Raw genomic sequence first — 15789 nt, 5'->3', positions numbered from 1 at the left:
CCAACATCTAACTGCCTTATACTCATATTCGTGCAAATTGTAACAAGCGTGTAATCAACAAACGCAGCTTTTGTTTGATGTTGTAAGCCACACACGAAATCACATTCACAATGCGTGTTTCTTGGGTTGCTTTATTCAACTAATCGCATGCTCCTCTTACCGTACATTAATATTAAAGCGAGTTTGAAGTGTTTTGTGATCATAAGCGGTGGAGAAAATGATTCCAAAAACTGATCAACAAACCAAAATAAACGTTAAACAAAAAAAATGTTGATGTTTTCGCATTTGACAGTGGGCGCTATTTATTAGCGCCCAGGACATCCTGTCTACCATGATTCCAATGCATTGATATAGGCCGTGTCAGGGGCCTGGTCCTTGCTCAGAGTTTTGACCTCGTCGGATAAAATTGTTACCATCGATTTCACAGCCGTAGATATGTTTTGTTTTAATGACTCACGCTCCTTATCAAACAGTGCGGTAATATGATTCTTGACGGTGTTCACGTTGCCAGTGAAACAGCTGCTTTTCGCCATCGCAAGCTGATTTTTTATATCCGTAACTAGCAGTTCCAGGCGGTCAACGGCTTCATCGATTACGCCCATGTTACTTTGTTTAAATGAGGTGCGATGAATCACCTCCGTGTTTTTGTTGATCTGTGCCGTTAGTATTTCTTGTTGATCAACAAGTGACTTCAAATCTAAACTAGTGGCTACAATGTTTTGGCAGGAGCTGCAGCACGGCAACACGAACGATGAGATATCCGTCCTTCTGTCCTTTTTACGAAGCGAGCATCTTTGCACATTTATGCCAATGCAAGCGGGATGAAATTGACGCGAACACCCTATGGATGACCACAGAGTTAAGTCAGCGGCAGTTTCTGACAGACAAATTTCGCAGCTCATTTTAACTTACACTTGATTAGACGATACGTACGACCGAAAATGAAAATGAAACGTATGCTACAATTAAAAAGGTGCGCGACCGGGAGCGATTAAAAAACGCGTCCGAACTGATTGACGATCGATTATACGATTTCCCTCATGTTGTCTGATCCGGCCAGATGCTATCCGTCGGAAGTTCAGACTACTTATATTTACCTAGAGTCTTCATTATTTCAATTGGTGACAAACGCCTTTTCCTCGAATTCAAGCTGTTCCCGTTGCAGTTGTCCTTCCAAGAATTTTGACGTTTCCTCGCTAGTAGTATAGATTTCCTTCTTCCATAATCAATTCTGGAGTCCAAGCATCCTTTGTTTGAAGTCAACCAGCTCTTCTTTCTTCCTCGCGTTGCAATGGGTTCTTCTCGTCGCCAATGTGGTACCCTCCAGCTTGACAGATCGAATGATAATAATTTTCACCCACGTCATGACCTACTCACTCAGTTATACACCAAACTACCACAGCTGGTCTCGATCGATTGTATCATACGCCGATTTAAAATCAATGAACAAGTGATGGGTGGGCACGTTGTATTCGCAGCATTTCTGCAACACCAGCGGATGGCTAACATCTGGTCCGTTGTAGCGCGTTCACCCATGAATCCAGCCTGATATTGCCCCACGAACTCTCTTGCAATCGGTGATAGACGGCGGCATAAGATTTGAGAGAGTATCTTGTAGGCACACTTTGTCAAAAAAAAAGAGAAAAGACAGATAGAATTCTTAAGAAATAAATGGTTAAGTTATTTAAAGCATCCATACAAGAACTTCCAGATAACCAAAATCTCGGGTAATTCTGGATTTCATCCCCTAGTGCAAACCACTATTAGCGTCGTAATGTATATGTTACTTAATAACACAAATCACTCCCATTCTAGGCTGAGATCGAGCGAATATTCGAACTAGCGAGAACACTTCAATTAGTTGTACTTGATTGTGATACAATAAATCATCCGTCACAATTAGCGAAAACATCATTAGCGCCAATAATAGTTTATTTAAAAATAGCTAGTAGTAAGGTGAGTTATTTCATCAAATGTTCTGAGAAACCCTTCAAAATGCTAAATGAAATCCTCTGATCCCATTCACAGGTATTACAAAGATTAATCAAATCACGTGGCAAAGCTCAGGCGAAAAATTTATCAGTACAAATGGTAGCTGCTGAAAAATTGGGTCAATGTCCACCGGAGATGTTTGATGTCATCCTAGATGAGAACCAGCTCGACGAAGCGTGCAACCACCTGGCCGAATACCTAGAGGTATGATGATCCGTCGTGCATAAGTTCTGTAATTCCTCAATTCTTCCTATTTTAGGCATACTGGCGGGCTACACATCCTCCCATACGACCAACTCCAACTGTTCCTAGACCTTTGCCGTCCCAAGAAGCGTCACCGTCGGGCGAACAGTCCGGCCGGATCGGTCCTCCACCTCCGCCTGGTAAGTGACATCTGGGCAAATTTTAGAAAGAGAGACTTTATATCTAGATGGCAAGGGAACCGGATGGGGGGAAAGATTCGGAATTATCAAAACTGGATTTTTTTAAAGAGAACGACGACACCCTTATATGTGTACTTACCGTTACACCGCGTCTGTTGTTGGCTTTAATGCACAATTTAGTTGAACTTATTGTGGGATATCGACGAATCGATGGAGAGATGTTATCAGCAGAATGTTTGTAGAAATGTTATATTCTCAAAACTAAAGTGATGCGAATGTATTCATTGTTACAATAAGTATTATCAAAACTATTCAGGTGTTCGGGTTAGTGTTGCTTTCACTTTTCAAATATCTACACCACGCTTTCAAAAAAGCAGTTTTATTTTTTGTTCTTCAATCACTTAACCTAATTGCTCTATTGTCCACTAGGGCACCGCGTGAGCAATTCCAATTGGAAGCTGTACTTACACTTTTTGAACAGCGCCTAAATGTATACTCTAATTGTACTAGGTACATACACTCCCGTTCAAAAGTTTGGGGTCACCCCCTCAAAAACATGTCATTTTTTTAGGCGCATATCTTCGCCAATTTGCGTCCGATTTCAAAACCCTAGGTTTCGTTCAATAGATAATAAGTCAAAGAAACTTTGAACATGATTTAAAAGAAACTTTTTCAAAAAATTTTGTATGTAAACTTAACCCAAAGTTGCCAAATTTTCTAAAAAATGAATATAAACTTACGGCAGTGTCGCTGGAAGTTGGGTCGACCAAATTTTAAGATGAGAGCGGTAATATGACCCATTTTCTATTAGCTTTCAACTGCTTTTTTTAGAACTTAGCTAAAAAATCTAGAAAAAAAGTTATTAAGTAAATTAATCCTTGATATCATCGACCAAAAGTTTGGGGTCACCTCTCAATATGATGTATCGGCCAAAAGTTTGGGGTCACTTTCGTAAAACATGGAAAAGTGATTTGGTGATATCTTCGTCATCTATAGTTCAATTTTAATTATTTTTGGCTCATTTCAAAGATAATTAACTAAATTTACGTTTGATGTCTTCAACTTAACGTATTTAACGATTTTTGTATATAAAAATGTTTTGTAAAGTTAGCACATTTTACCACGCTTCAAAAAATGAGGCAACTTTACGATAAGTTTTAGTATGTAAATTTCAACAAATATGTGTGGTTCAATGTCTATGCAGTAAGTATCATTCATTTTGTTTCAAATAAGCCAAGAAGAATTAAAATTGAATGAAAGATGACAAAGATATCAACAAATCACTTTTCCATGTTTTACGATAGTGACCCCAAACTTTTGGCCGATACAGCATTTTGAGGGGTGACCCCAAACTTTTGGTCGATGACATCAAGGATTAATTTACTTAATAACTTTTTTTTCTAGATTTTTTAGCTAAGTTCTGTAAAAAGCAGTTGAAAGCTAATAGAAAATGGGTCATATTACCGCTCTCATCTTAAAATTTGGTTGACCCAACTTCCAGCGACACTGCCGTAAGTTTATATTCATTTTTTAGAAAATTTGGCAACTTTGGGTTAAGTTTACATACCAAATTTTTTGAAAAAGTTTCTTTTAAATCCTGTTTAAAGTTTCTTTGGCTTATTATCTTTTGAATGAAACCTAGGGTTTTGAAATCGGACGCAAATTGGCGGAGATATGGGCCTAAAAAAATGACATGTTTTTGAGGGGGTGACCCCAAACTTTTGAACGGGAGTGTATATCGAACTTGTTGCCGTTGCGCTGCTTTCACTTTTCTACCCTATCATGGTAGAATGATGAGCACGAGGATTTTTTTTTTCCTGTAGGGTAACTTATCACTGCGACCAATTTTCTGATCTTTTGTGATACACCACCCGCTTTAATCTATGTAACCACATATCAAGGCGATAGGTCACTATGAGCAGAGACCCTCAGCGCATGATCGTCGGATGTTTCCCCGCAGGGAAGAATGTGTCGTATAAAATTAATTACTTTACAAGGCTGTAAGTACCATATTTCAGAGGGCTGTAGGAATCCCTTATCAAAATATCTTACTCTTGTAGTAAAGAGTGTAACACAGTCACATAATAAATGTGCAGAGGTTTCAGATTCCTCATCGCAAAATCGACAAGTATCATCTTCAACTTTTCTCATTATTTTCTTGTGATAATTGGTAAGACAGTGTCCTGTTATTAGTCCTGTATATGTGCACAGGTCTTTTTTGGACAGTGAAAGAAGCTTGTTTGTAATTGATACATTTGGAGTAATGAACTTTTTAGATTGTCGTGCACCTTGGGTTTTATTCCAATTTGCATGAACCATAACCCTTTCCCAGTTCCTCAGTTCCATTTTTATGGAACATGGAGAGTTGCCACAAAAAGGCTCTGGGCCTAGAAGAGGTTTTGATGATCCTATTCTTGCTAGTTCGTCTGCCTTTTCATTCCCATCTATCCCTTGGTGCCCTGGCACCCAGTAAATATTTATGGTATTGTTAGCAGATAATTGCTGTAGCAAGAGAATACATTCCCATACTAACTTCGAATTACAGCTGTAAGATTTTAAAGCAGTTAACGCTGCTTGACTGTCAGTGAAAATGTAAACATTTGAATGCTTGTATTTCCTCTTCAAACAAATTGTGGCACATTCTAGTATTGCTTGTATTTCAGCCTGGAAGACGGTTGGCCATCTACCCATTGAGACTGACAAACTAACACCAGGGCCTATTACTCCAGCTCCCACTTGATCGTTTTGTTTCGATCCGTCGGTATAAAAAACGATTGAACCTGGACGAATTTGCGGTCCGCCTTCATTCCAAATGGTACGGTCCGGCTCTTCGACGTTATATAAACGATTAAAATTGAACTGCGTTTCCATCCAGTCATCATTGACTGTAACTAATGGATTGATTTGAATTTCTTTTAAAATACTTAAATGTCCTTTGATGTCACCATCATAGAAGACCTTGATTCGCTTAAGCCGTAATGCGGCTTTTTCTGCTTCTAGTTGAACATATTGATGTAATGGAAGAAGATTTAGAATTGCATCTAGTGCTTTTGTAGGAGTGCTACGCATTGCACCAGTAGTAGACACGGTAGCCAGCCTTTGTAGTTTTTCTAACTTTTTTATCGCAATTTTTTGCTTAGTTTTTGGCCACCATACTAATGCAGAATATGTAATTCTGGGTCTTACGATAGCAGTGTAAATCCAATGAATCATTGCTGGTCGCAGACCCCATTTATTACCGAAAGTTCTTTTACTTACCCACAATGCATTTGTTGCTTTGCAAATAACGTGGTTCAAATGTGAATTCCAGTTTAATTTGCTATCTAAAATGATTCCCAAGTACTTAACCTCCGATGAAAGTGTCATGAGAGTTCCTTTCATACGAAGATTAGAAATCTCAAACTTTCTCCTTTTAGTAAAAGCAACAATATTTGTTTTCTGAGGGTTGATATCCAACCCTTCAGACATACACCACTGAGTTGTGTAATTAAGAGCGGTTTGCATTCTGCTCTTAATCACACTATCGTATTTTCCTCTGACTATGATCACAATATCATCTGCGAACCCTATCACTTCAAATCCCTGTGATTCTAAATTTGTCAGTAGTTCATCCACCACAAGGGACCATAGAAGTGGCGATAAAACGCCCCCTTGTGGACAACCTTTTACTGCCTTGATTGATATAGATGAACTACCGAGTTCTGATGAAATTTCTCTTTTTGATAACATTTCACTAATCCATTTAACGATACATATATCAAAACCTCGTTTTAACATTGTCCTCGTCATGGATCTGTAGGATGCATTATCAAATGCATCGCATTTGATGTTGATGTATGGCTGTTGGTTGTTCCAGTTACCAGTCCGATTAGGGGTCCATTATGAGTTGCCATTCGCCGATGTCCAAATAACCGGGTCTCAGAAGAGGATCAGTGTCAGCTGCTTTCTGGGGGAAAGGGCAACTGACGAAAGTGCCGGGGCTGGGATCGAACACATGACCATCTGCTTATGAAGCAAACGTGTGACCGATTGCGCCACGGGCCTCGGCAAAATCAGTCTTACTACCGTGAATAATTCTAATTGTCAAACCGTGTAATGCATTATTACGTTATTCGGTGGGAAATGTAAACAATAAGCATGTGGGTTGCTAGTTTTGAATTACTCTGCCGAAAGTGCATTACAGTAGACGTTCGCTCGGTGCAAACGGTTTAACTGCAGTGCTTTTTAAGTGCAAGTCCGCTAAGTGCAACAATTTTGCAGTTATCGCACCGCGGTCCGTCAAAATGAAATGTCAACAGCGATGCGATGTTTTTCGCATGCAATTTTATTGCTGTGCGATGTTTTCTGAATGCACATTGACTGCATTCTGCAGCGACTGACAGCTCTTTGACGTCTGCCAGTTATTGCAGTTATCGAATTTCATTCGGTAAGTGAAACGTAAACATATTGCAGTTATCGAACGTCTACTGTATTTGGTGCAAAGAGTGAACAATGAACGTATGCCCTGCTAATTTCATAACATTTTTACTGAGAGCGCAACCTTTGGCGCGAAAATACGGTCTAGTGGCTACTTCCTCGTATACAGAAGATCCTGGGTTCAATCCATGACCCGTCCTTTTCCTCCTACTTTATATCTTTCTATATACTTTCTACTTCCTCTCTACATATACAACTCATATATATTCACATGTTCATAGCCATCGCTAGAACAGAAACGGGTTGAAAAAGCCGTTTCCCTTCCTTCCAACTTTCACAGCACAGTGTTAATCTATTATATAACGCCTACGAGTTATGTTATCCAAATCATGTGACTCTCCCCATCCCCACTAACAAAAACTCCTTCCCGTGACAGTCGTGGAGAAGATGAGGTGATCTCGGTCTCTAGTAGCAACGTACGTCACACTAACATTCCTTTCCCTCTTCGATGACCGTAAGGACGTGGCCGGCGCCGTTATTGACTAATAAAGTCTGGAATTCTCGAACTGTGCACATTGAGAGCGGTAGCTACTCCCAAGCTCCGTTTGTTGGTTCCTTGTGCAATTTCGATTGTTCTGGTCAATCACGGAGTAGCAACTACGAATTGTACGGTCATCTATGCTCATGCTCATGCTATATAACGCCTACGAGTTATGCAATCAAGCGAACTGTGCCGCATTATCTTCAGAGTAATAAACACACTAATCTTTCTCCTCACGCCTGGCATCCACGCACCAATGTGTGAACCCTTTGCTAACAATAGACCACCAACACTCCGACACCCGCAAGAATTTGTGCAGACGCAGAGATATATTCGGTCTGCTTTGGATGCAAACGATTGCAATCACCAGTTGACAGTTTGTGTAGCAAACTTGGTGTGATTGGAAAAGCGCATGGCTTCCACGCCGATGACCTGGGATAAAGTCTCTGGATCTGGATCTGGAGTCGTAAGTGAATAGATCTTGACAAATTGGAAAACTGCTGATACATCTCTTCATCTTCCTCTCGAAGTTTGCCCAGCCCCGCTCAATGGCACTTCTAAATATGATATACACACGAATCAATGGCGCAAAAGCATATAGATTTCGATATGATTTTAACTGGATTCAAACCAACACACTGGATTTTGTTTGTCTCTTTTTTCTTCCACCGTTTTTTTTTTGGCGCCTGATCTGTATTCTTTTTGCTCGCTCTCACTTGCTGTTGTCGTTGTAACGTACGTTGTCGTTTTGGCCGGAAATCACGCGCAACTAATTGTGTTGATGAACACCCACCACAACAACACCATCACAAATGTATGACTACTCTGTGCACAGACACTAGGGATCACTACGGCTATAGAAACGAGCGAGGTAAATTTACGGAACTCTAGTATTCGGGAATTTGGTTGATTATGTATGAATCCGTAGGATGTGCTTTCTTACTGTAGCTGTATTTGTCATTTCGAATAGTATTAGTTTGGTAATGGCTCCCTATTGTGTTTGAGAACATATAAGTTCAAAGACATTCCCATTATTGTTGTAGTTCCTTTCAAATATTTTTACATTCTTCGTTCCACTTAGGCTTATAGCTTCGATAAGTTTTGTTTGATGCATTTCGGTGTTTGTAATTCTTTTATTTGCAGTCTTCAGTATGGCAGACGTTGAGGAAACACTCTGATAGCAGGGCTAGCACGCACACACTCACACACATAAAAGCTCAATCGGGTGAATTAGAAGGAGCAGAACAGAGCAGAGCGGAGCTCAATCTGACTGCTTTTTGAGAAAAAATCCATTTTGAATTGTTTTGTTTGCTTTTGGCTTGCGCTGCGGTGATGTTTACTCCTATGACTTTCCGGAGAAACATTTTGATAAAAAAAATGCAGCATGGCGCACGCACACAATTGGTTCTGTGAAATGCCCCAAATTTTGTTTGGGAACCTCCCTTGGATAAGAGAACTCTTCCACGGTAAATTATCGAATACTTACAACGCGCTTTAACGATTGAAAAGTGAGTTCTTTATAAAGTTTACGCATATTATTGCTTCGAGCTTCTAACACAAAAAGCTTTGCCTTTGTTTTCGTAACATTTTTCAGCATTGCAGAGAGAAACTTACAGATAATATAGTTGACTTAAGAATGATTTTTATCATTTAAATTTGGATTATAATTAGTCATTGATAACGGTAATCTTGAAACAAAATATCCTACCACCTTAAGTGCCCCACACAATGCATACGTTTGCGTGTGCGTGACAGTAATTTTACAGATTTCCCATGGGAAAACTGTCAAAAAAACGCAAACCTCGACGGAACGGACGCTATGTGTTCCAGGCTTTACGCCTACAAATAGACAATCCATTATAAACATGGGCCTCTGCCGTGACAATTCCACTACACTCCAAGATCCGCATACACTCACGTAGGTGCGATTATGGCACCATACTTTCTTCTCACTCTCTCTCTCTCTCTTTCATTGACCGTTATTCTGTCGTTGCAAGTGTCGTTCCGACCTAGTAGAAAGAATATCATCCGCACTTGAGATCCCAGTATCAAATATTTGTCCAAAACGAAACCAATACTCAAACATCTTATTTGATTCGATCGAATTTTCATTAGTTCCAAACATATGTTTCATCTACTTTATTCTGGCTTGCAGTCTTACACACTTAAAATGAAGTACCGTATTCAGTTGTTCTATTTTCGGTTAAAGTTCACGGTCCAGTGAATCAAATTCAACCATCGCGCAACAATAACGACAATGTCGCAACCTGAATTTGTTGCGACATTCTACCCAATGCGACATAGGTTTGTCCCAACTTGAACAGAATAGGACAAAGATCTTGCACCTCGAGTTTAGAGATTTTCGAGCCTTGCATTGTGATTTTCGAGCGGTAACTTCGTGTTGGTAAACACTGCAGCGCTGCTGAAGATGTATCATCAAAAAGTTTCGATTTTGGGTTAGTAATAATTGATTATTCACGAGTTGAAAAGTACGCAACAAATTCAGCTTCCGTTTTGTCTGCAACCAAAATTTACGAGATCATGTCATTATCTGTTACCAGTTGAGATAAAGATTAATCGCCACGTCTTCTTTGTTGCTTGTTTTGTGCCTCTTTTGTCTGACAATTCTCTTCACTGGATTACCGAAAATTCAGCAAAACATTACCGAAGTTGAGCAAAAAATGACCGAACGTTCGGTAAACTCTACCGAATCATTGGCAATGTTTACCAAACGTTCGGTAACAATTAACCGAACTTCGGTAAAACTGTGCTGAACTTCGGCAATCCGAACTTTAACCGAAAGTAGAACAGCCGAACAAGGAACTCTAAAATCAGTCTGTAATAAGTTGGCCTACGAATGTATTATCCAACGTTTCGATCCCAATTTGGATCTTCTTCAGGGTTCCAATTTCATATGATATACAGACAGAGACATAATACATTAATTATCAATAGTGGTTTAACATATAACATAAACTTACAAAGAATTATTCGTAGCTGTCCAAAAACATTGAAACATTAAGACTGCAAGCCAGAATAAAGTAAATCCAAAGTACTCATCTCAGTCGAAAATCGCTACATATGTTTGATCTTTATTTCATTCCTTGTCAAATGTTAGACTCCGCGTACTTAGGGCCTTTTTGTTTGTCCCAAACAGCAAGTTCGTTTGTGTCTTGTGTAAGTGATCTGGTGATACCGGAGCAACGACCGATCGTTAATCAAGCTGAAGTTCAAAAAACTGTCATAAAATCTTCTTATTTGCATTTCACGTTAAAATATCCAACTTCTCACTAATTTTACTTCCATGTTGACAATACTTTTGCTGAAAACTATTTTTGAAACTTTGCAGCTTCGTTGAGATCGTTAGGAGCTCCGTTACTGCTTATAACGCGGATGTTTGATGACATGTTTTAGAGTTTACAACTTGAGTAAGGGAAACCAAACGAGTATGTTACGTATTTGCAATGTATTATTCTCGATTTGTGAATAATACGTTGTAACTTGGTACTCAAGTGACAAGTTCTGTAACTAATTGAAAGGTTTAAATTCATTCCGTTCCATACACAGTACTAACAAATGATGGATGGTTAACAACACTCACTGCGACCCTCACTTCAAACGGCAAACGCTGACTATCAAAACAGAGATGAACCATGTCAAAGTAATATCCAAACCAACCCTCGTTCAACAACATCCAACCGCAGCAATCGTCCCTTCTTCTTGGAACACACGTTCAAATACGAAGCTCTGACTGCGTGATTTTTTGTTCCTCGCCTCAAACCCATATTCATACTTCCTTACTTGATACTTGATGGGCTACAACTCGCAGCAGTGAGTCTATGCCGAATGAAGCATTCGCCTCCACTACTGGTCTCGGTCTTGGCTCAATTGCTTCCAGTCACCCTGAACGTTCATAAACTGACTCCGTAGAGTTCTTAGGTCAAAAAATTAAAATTAAAAAAAGAACCATGTGCGCGGTCTTTCACGAAGCCAACGTCTCCTTCCTGGTTCTCTGTTACAGATCGGTAGCTCGTCGTCCCTTCGGCACACAAGCTACGTGCCCAGCCCACCGCTGCCTGCGTGTTTTATTCGCTTCACTATATTCATCTCCAAAAGCTCTCCGATCAACTATTCTTTCCGCTTACGATGGCGCTGAGTTGAGAAGTGATATTCCTCTGTAACTCGCGCACTCCAGTCAATTCCCTTTCCTGTATAGATGGCAAATGAGACCACCAAATCAACTAGCAGGCATTTCCACATCTTCCCATTTCTTCAAAATAATACGGAGTGAGTGTTGATACAGCTCCTCACTCTCGTGCTTGAGAAGCTCGGCCGGTAGTTCGTCCTTCTTAGCAGCCTTGTTGTTCATCAGTCCTTTAATGGTTGTCTCGATCTCGTCTAACGTCGGAGATCCCACAACCTGACATCGTCGATTCGAATGTTGTCTGTCAATCTTCCATTCCCACCGTTCAAGATTATTTGGAAGTGCTCTCTCCTCCTGGCAGCCACCATTGTTTTGTCTGTCAGCAAGTTTCCATCACAGTAATTGCACATGACGGGAGAAGGTGCAATTTTTCTCCGCACACCATTGACAGTTTCGTAAAACCTCCACGTATCTTTCTGTTCCATACTCTCTTGCATCATTCTGATCCATGCTCTCTTGCACCTGAGCAATAACATTTTTCTCGTGATTTTTTTTTATCGTTCCCTGCTCTGTCGGGTCTCCGACACGAGCATCCGACTTCTGGCAATATTCTTTTCGTCCGTTGCCCTCCTCGTCAAAACACCGGTTCATAGGTTGTCTCTGAACAGTGCCTACTGCCTCTCACGCTGCAGCACTCATCGCTGCGTCTCTTCACAGATGTTGATATTCAAACAGAGTGCTATATTTGTACATTTGCAGCGCAGTGCACTAGTCCTCATCTCAGACTAAGGCCTGAGTGTCCGCTGCTGTACATAGAAGTCGTCTCCAGTCTACTCGGTCTGTAGCTGTGTGCTCCCAGTTCTGCACTCTGCGCGTTGGTCCTCTGCGCGTATTGTCCATGCTTCGTGCTCATAGAGGACTACCGGTCTAATCAGCGTTTTGTAGATAGTTAACTTCGTATGACGGCGAACTTTGCTCGATCGTAGAGTTCTGCGGAGTTCAAAGTAAGCTCGATTTCCTGCCACAATGCGTCTCTGAATTTCTCTGCTGGTGTCATTGTCGGCGGTCACCAGTGAGCCCAAGTACACGAATTGTTCAACCGCCTCGATTTCATCACCGTCGATAGAAATTCGGGGTGGCGGGAGCGGTTATTCCTCCTTAGAGCCCTTTGCCATCGTGTACCTTGTCTTCCGCCATCATCGTCTCAAATTTGCGAGCAATAATATCAATATTATCAGCGAAATCAAGCAGCTGAACGAACTTCGTGAAAATCGTTCCACTCGTGTTTATCCCCGCTCTCCTTATTGCACCACGAAAGACCATCACCTTGCCGTAACCCTCTGCGATAGCTGGTCTCGATCGATTGTATCAGACGCCGATTTAAAATCAATGAACAAGTGATGTGTGGGCACGTTGTATTCGCGGCGTTTCTGCAACACCTGGCGGATGACGAACATCTGGTCCGTTGTAGCGCGTTCACCCATGAATTCAGCGTGATATTGCCCCTTCAAACTTTCTTGCAATCGGTGATAGACGACGGCATAAAACTTGAGAGAGCATCTTGTAGGCAGCACTCAGTAGTGTGATTGCGCGATATTTCCCGCAATCCAACTCGTCGCTTTTTTTTGTAGATTGGACGCATAAATTCCGCCGGTAATACTCCCTGCTTCCAAATCTTGGTAATGACCCAGTGTAGTGCTCTCACCTATGCTGCTCCACCGTATTGTAGAAGCTCGCTTGGTAGTTGATCTGCTTCAGCGGCTATGTTGTTTTCAACCGTCCAACCTCCTCCTCAAGCTCTTGGAGGATTGGGGCCGGAAGTCTTTCGTCCTGCGCACGTACTCCTAGATCTGTTACCACGCCACCGACGGTGCTTGCAACGTCGCCATTGAGGTGCTCATCGTTATGCTGTCGTCACCTCTAGACCACCTTGCACTCGCTCATGAGAATATTCCCGTGATTGTCTCGGCACATATCGGCTTGTGACACAAAGCCTCGGCGCGAGTTGTTCAGCTTCTCGTACACTCAGCCAAATAACCTTAAGATTTCCATAAGGCCCAACTTATGAAACGGCCTTTAAATAATTCATAATGATTCGGATGAATTTCATAAGGTCACTCTATGACGTAAAATCGTCTCACAGCTTGGCTTTTATTCATGTTTAGCAGCATGGTATGCTCAAGCGTCGGTAGCCGCGTGGATAAAACACGGGCTCGGTGATCCCGACGTTCATGGATCGAATCCAGTCTGCATCATTTTAAGATTTTTTTGTTCTTTTCATAAGTCTATCTTATGAAATTTGTCATAGCAAGCACGATCAATTTTCATAAGGTATTCTTATGGCATCCATAAGAATTAGTTATAGCAAATTTTCATAAGGTATTTCGATGAATTTCGCTAGGTTTTTTTGCTGAGTGTAGAACTAACGCGGTACAACTACAGCTCTTCCAACGCTTCGCGATCTCGTTCTTCCCGCTGGCGCTTCTTACTCTGGAAGACTGAGTTCTGCCTGTTCCGCGCCTGTCTACAACGTGCCTCATTCGCGCTAAAAGTTTTAAAATGCTTCAGTAGTCGTTTTGTCCTGGGAATGCATATTACCCCAGAATCTTTAACTACTAATATCCATTTTACATTATTTTCATATACGTAATATCATACTAACCAATGCTGACTTGAGTGTTGCCTTGTTTTCTGCTTTCGGAGTAGCTAGTTATTGTTCATAGTTTTGAGTTTCATAACTGCATGCTTTTTGTTAGTTCACGAGTGCACTTTTAAACCAAATCTCTACCCAACTACTTCAAATTGAAACCAAAAACTAGAACAAACGATTTGAATTTCTGTTTGTGTGAGTGACAATTTCAACTCAGCCCGTCTGGACCAGCACAAGCTACGACTCGGTGTCCGATTGGGCTGTTTCTTGTTCATGATCCCAGAGGAACTCTATAGACCTGTTCCATACTAACCTAAGCCTTATCTCGTCCCCGCAGGTGCATCATATCATCACAATAGTAATAGTAGTAGACGACCAGCCTCCAATCGCCACGAGAACCGCGACCGGGACCGGATGGAACGGTACGAACGGGACCGGGACAGAGACCGGGAGCGATTGCACGCCCGTGAACGAGACATGCAGCTACACTACGACATCAACGACGACGATCTACTGAACGAGCGAAACTACGGACCCTCGGATTATGGCGGTGGAGGGGAACGCGGCGGTGGAGGCGGAGGAGGTGGCGGCGGTGGAATGGTACGGGGCGACAGTCGGGACATACGGGATCTACGGGAACGGGACAGTAGGGTGCATATATCCGGTGGGGTAAACGTAGCCAGCAGTAGTAGCAATAGACACAATCTAAACAGCGACATGCTCGATCACGATCGCGAGCTGATACGAGACACGAGGGGTGACCTGATGCGGGGGGATCCCCGCTATCCGATCGCACATCCACAGCAGTTGGTGGCGCCACCGTCGTCGCAGTCGGTCCGCCGAGGTATGGAGCGAACGGACGGACGGGACCGCGACGACTACAGCCCGCACCGGGGAGGCGGTAATAATAGAAGAGTATTGAACGCCATGTAGGAATCGTGGATATAGGGATGGGATCAGGATGATGAATCGGTAGACGAGGAGAAGCTTGTCCCAGACAGCGAAGAGGACGACGGCTTCGAGTACGACGAGTTCTACTGAAGCACGGTTGGCGATATGAACACGAACACACACGAACAAACACGTACACACAAAGACAAACAAGAACACGCTTCCATTGCTCTCTCGGGAACGATTCGTCCGTGTACAAAATACTCGGCAGATACTTGTAGGAACGAACGTAGAACAAAACGAGCAACCTGTATAAATAATAAAAGACTCACAAACACACGTGGGCAACACTAGGAGCGCGCACGTACACGAAACCCAAAGCACACTAATACCACGAGACAGGGAGCACACACATACACACAACCACACATCACAAAACAAAAGCGAACAATTATTTTGAGAGTGAAAGCGCGTAAGTTGCAAGAAATCGCCGTCGTTCGTTGAATCATCCTGATCCATTCCTATTGTATGAAAAAAAAGGAAAATACTCATTTCTATATAATACCGCTTTCGTCATCATTTCAATCCAATGTCCAAATTCTTCCGCCCGTTTCATGTTTAGAATTGATTCCGAGTATGTTAGACTGAGCTTTCAAATGGAGTGGATCATTGCTATTGATTTGCCGTCGAATATAGAATGGAATCCAGAAATCAATGGACGGTTTCCTTCGTCTGTTTCCAAAAATTGCGTGGACTTTTAAAAATGTTGTTA

General features: G+C 41.8%; 1 protein-coding gene across 19 annotated transcripts in view; it reads left to right on the top strand.

Moving 5' to 3' along the window:
* Positions 1-15264, top strand: part of LOC109432543 (voltage-dependent L-type calcium channel subunit beta-1) — a 576281-nt gene extending 561017 nt beyond the window's left edge. For 17 of the 19 annotated variants that reach the window (XM_029871037.2, XM_029871027.2, XM_062849557.1 and 14 more), the window contains 5 exons: positions 1816-1956; positions 2029-2196; positions 2252-2375; positions 8168-8203; positions 14464-15264. In XM_029871037.2, coding sequence (XP_029726897.1) covers positions 1816-1956; positions 2029-2196; positions 2252-2375; positions 8168-8203; positions 14464-15059 — 1065 coding nt within the window. In that variant the 3' untranslated portion in view covers positions 15060-15264. The remainder of the gene's footprint in view (positions 1-1815; positions 1957-2028; positions 2197-2251; positions 2376-8167; positions 8204-14463) is intronic. The other 2 variants (XM_029871033.2, XM_029871038.2) reach the window with 1 other exon arrangement.
* Positions 15265-15789: the final 525 nt, after the last annotated feature.

Source organism: Aedes albopictus, chromosome 2 (assembly GCF_035046485.1).
Source record: "Aedes albopictus strain Foshan chromosome 2, AalbF5, whole genome shotgun sequence".
NCBI classification, from domain to species: Eukaryota; Metazoa; Arthropoda; class Insecta; order Diptera; family Culicidae; genus Aedes; species Aedes albopictus.
The sequence above is the reverse complement of the archived record's forward strand: the minus strand, read 5'-3'. Positions and strand labels throughout refer to the sequence as shown.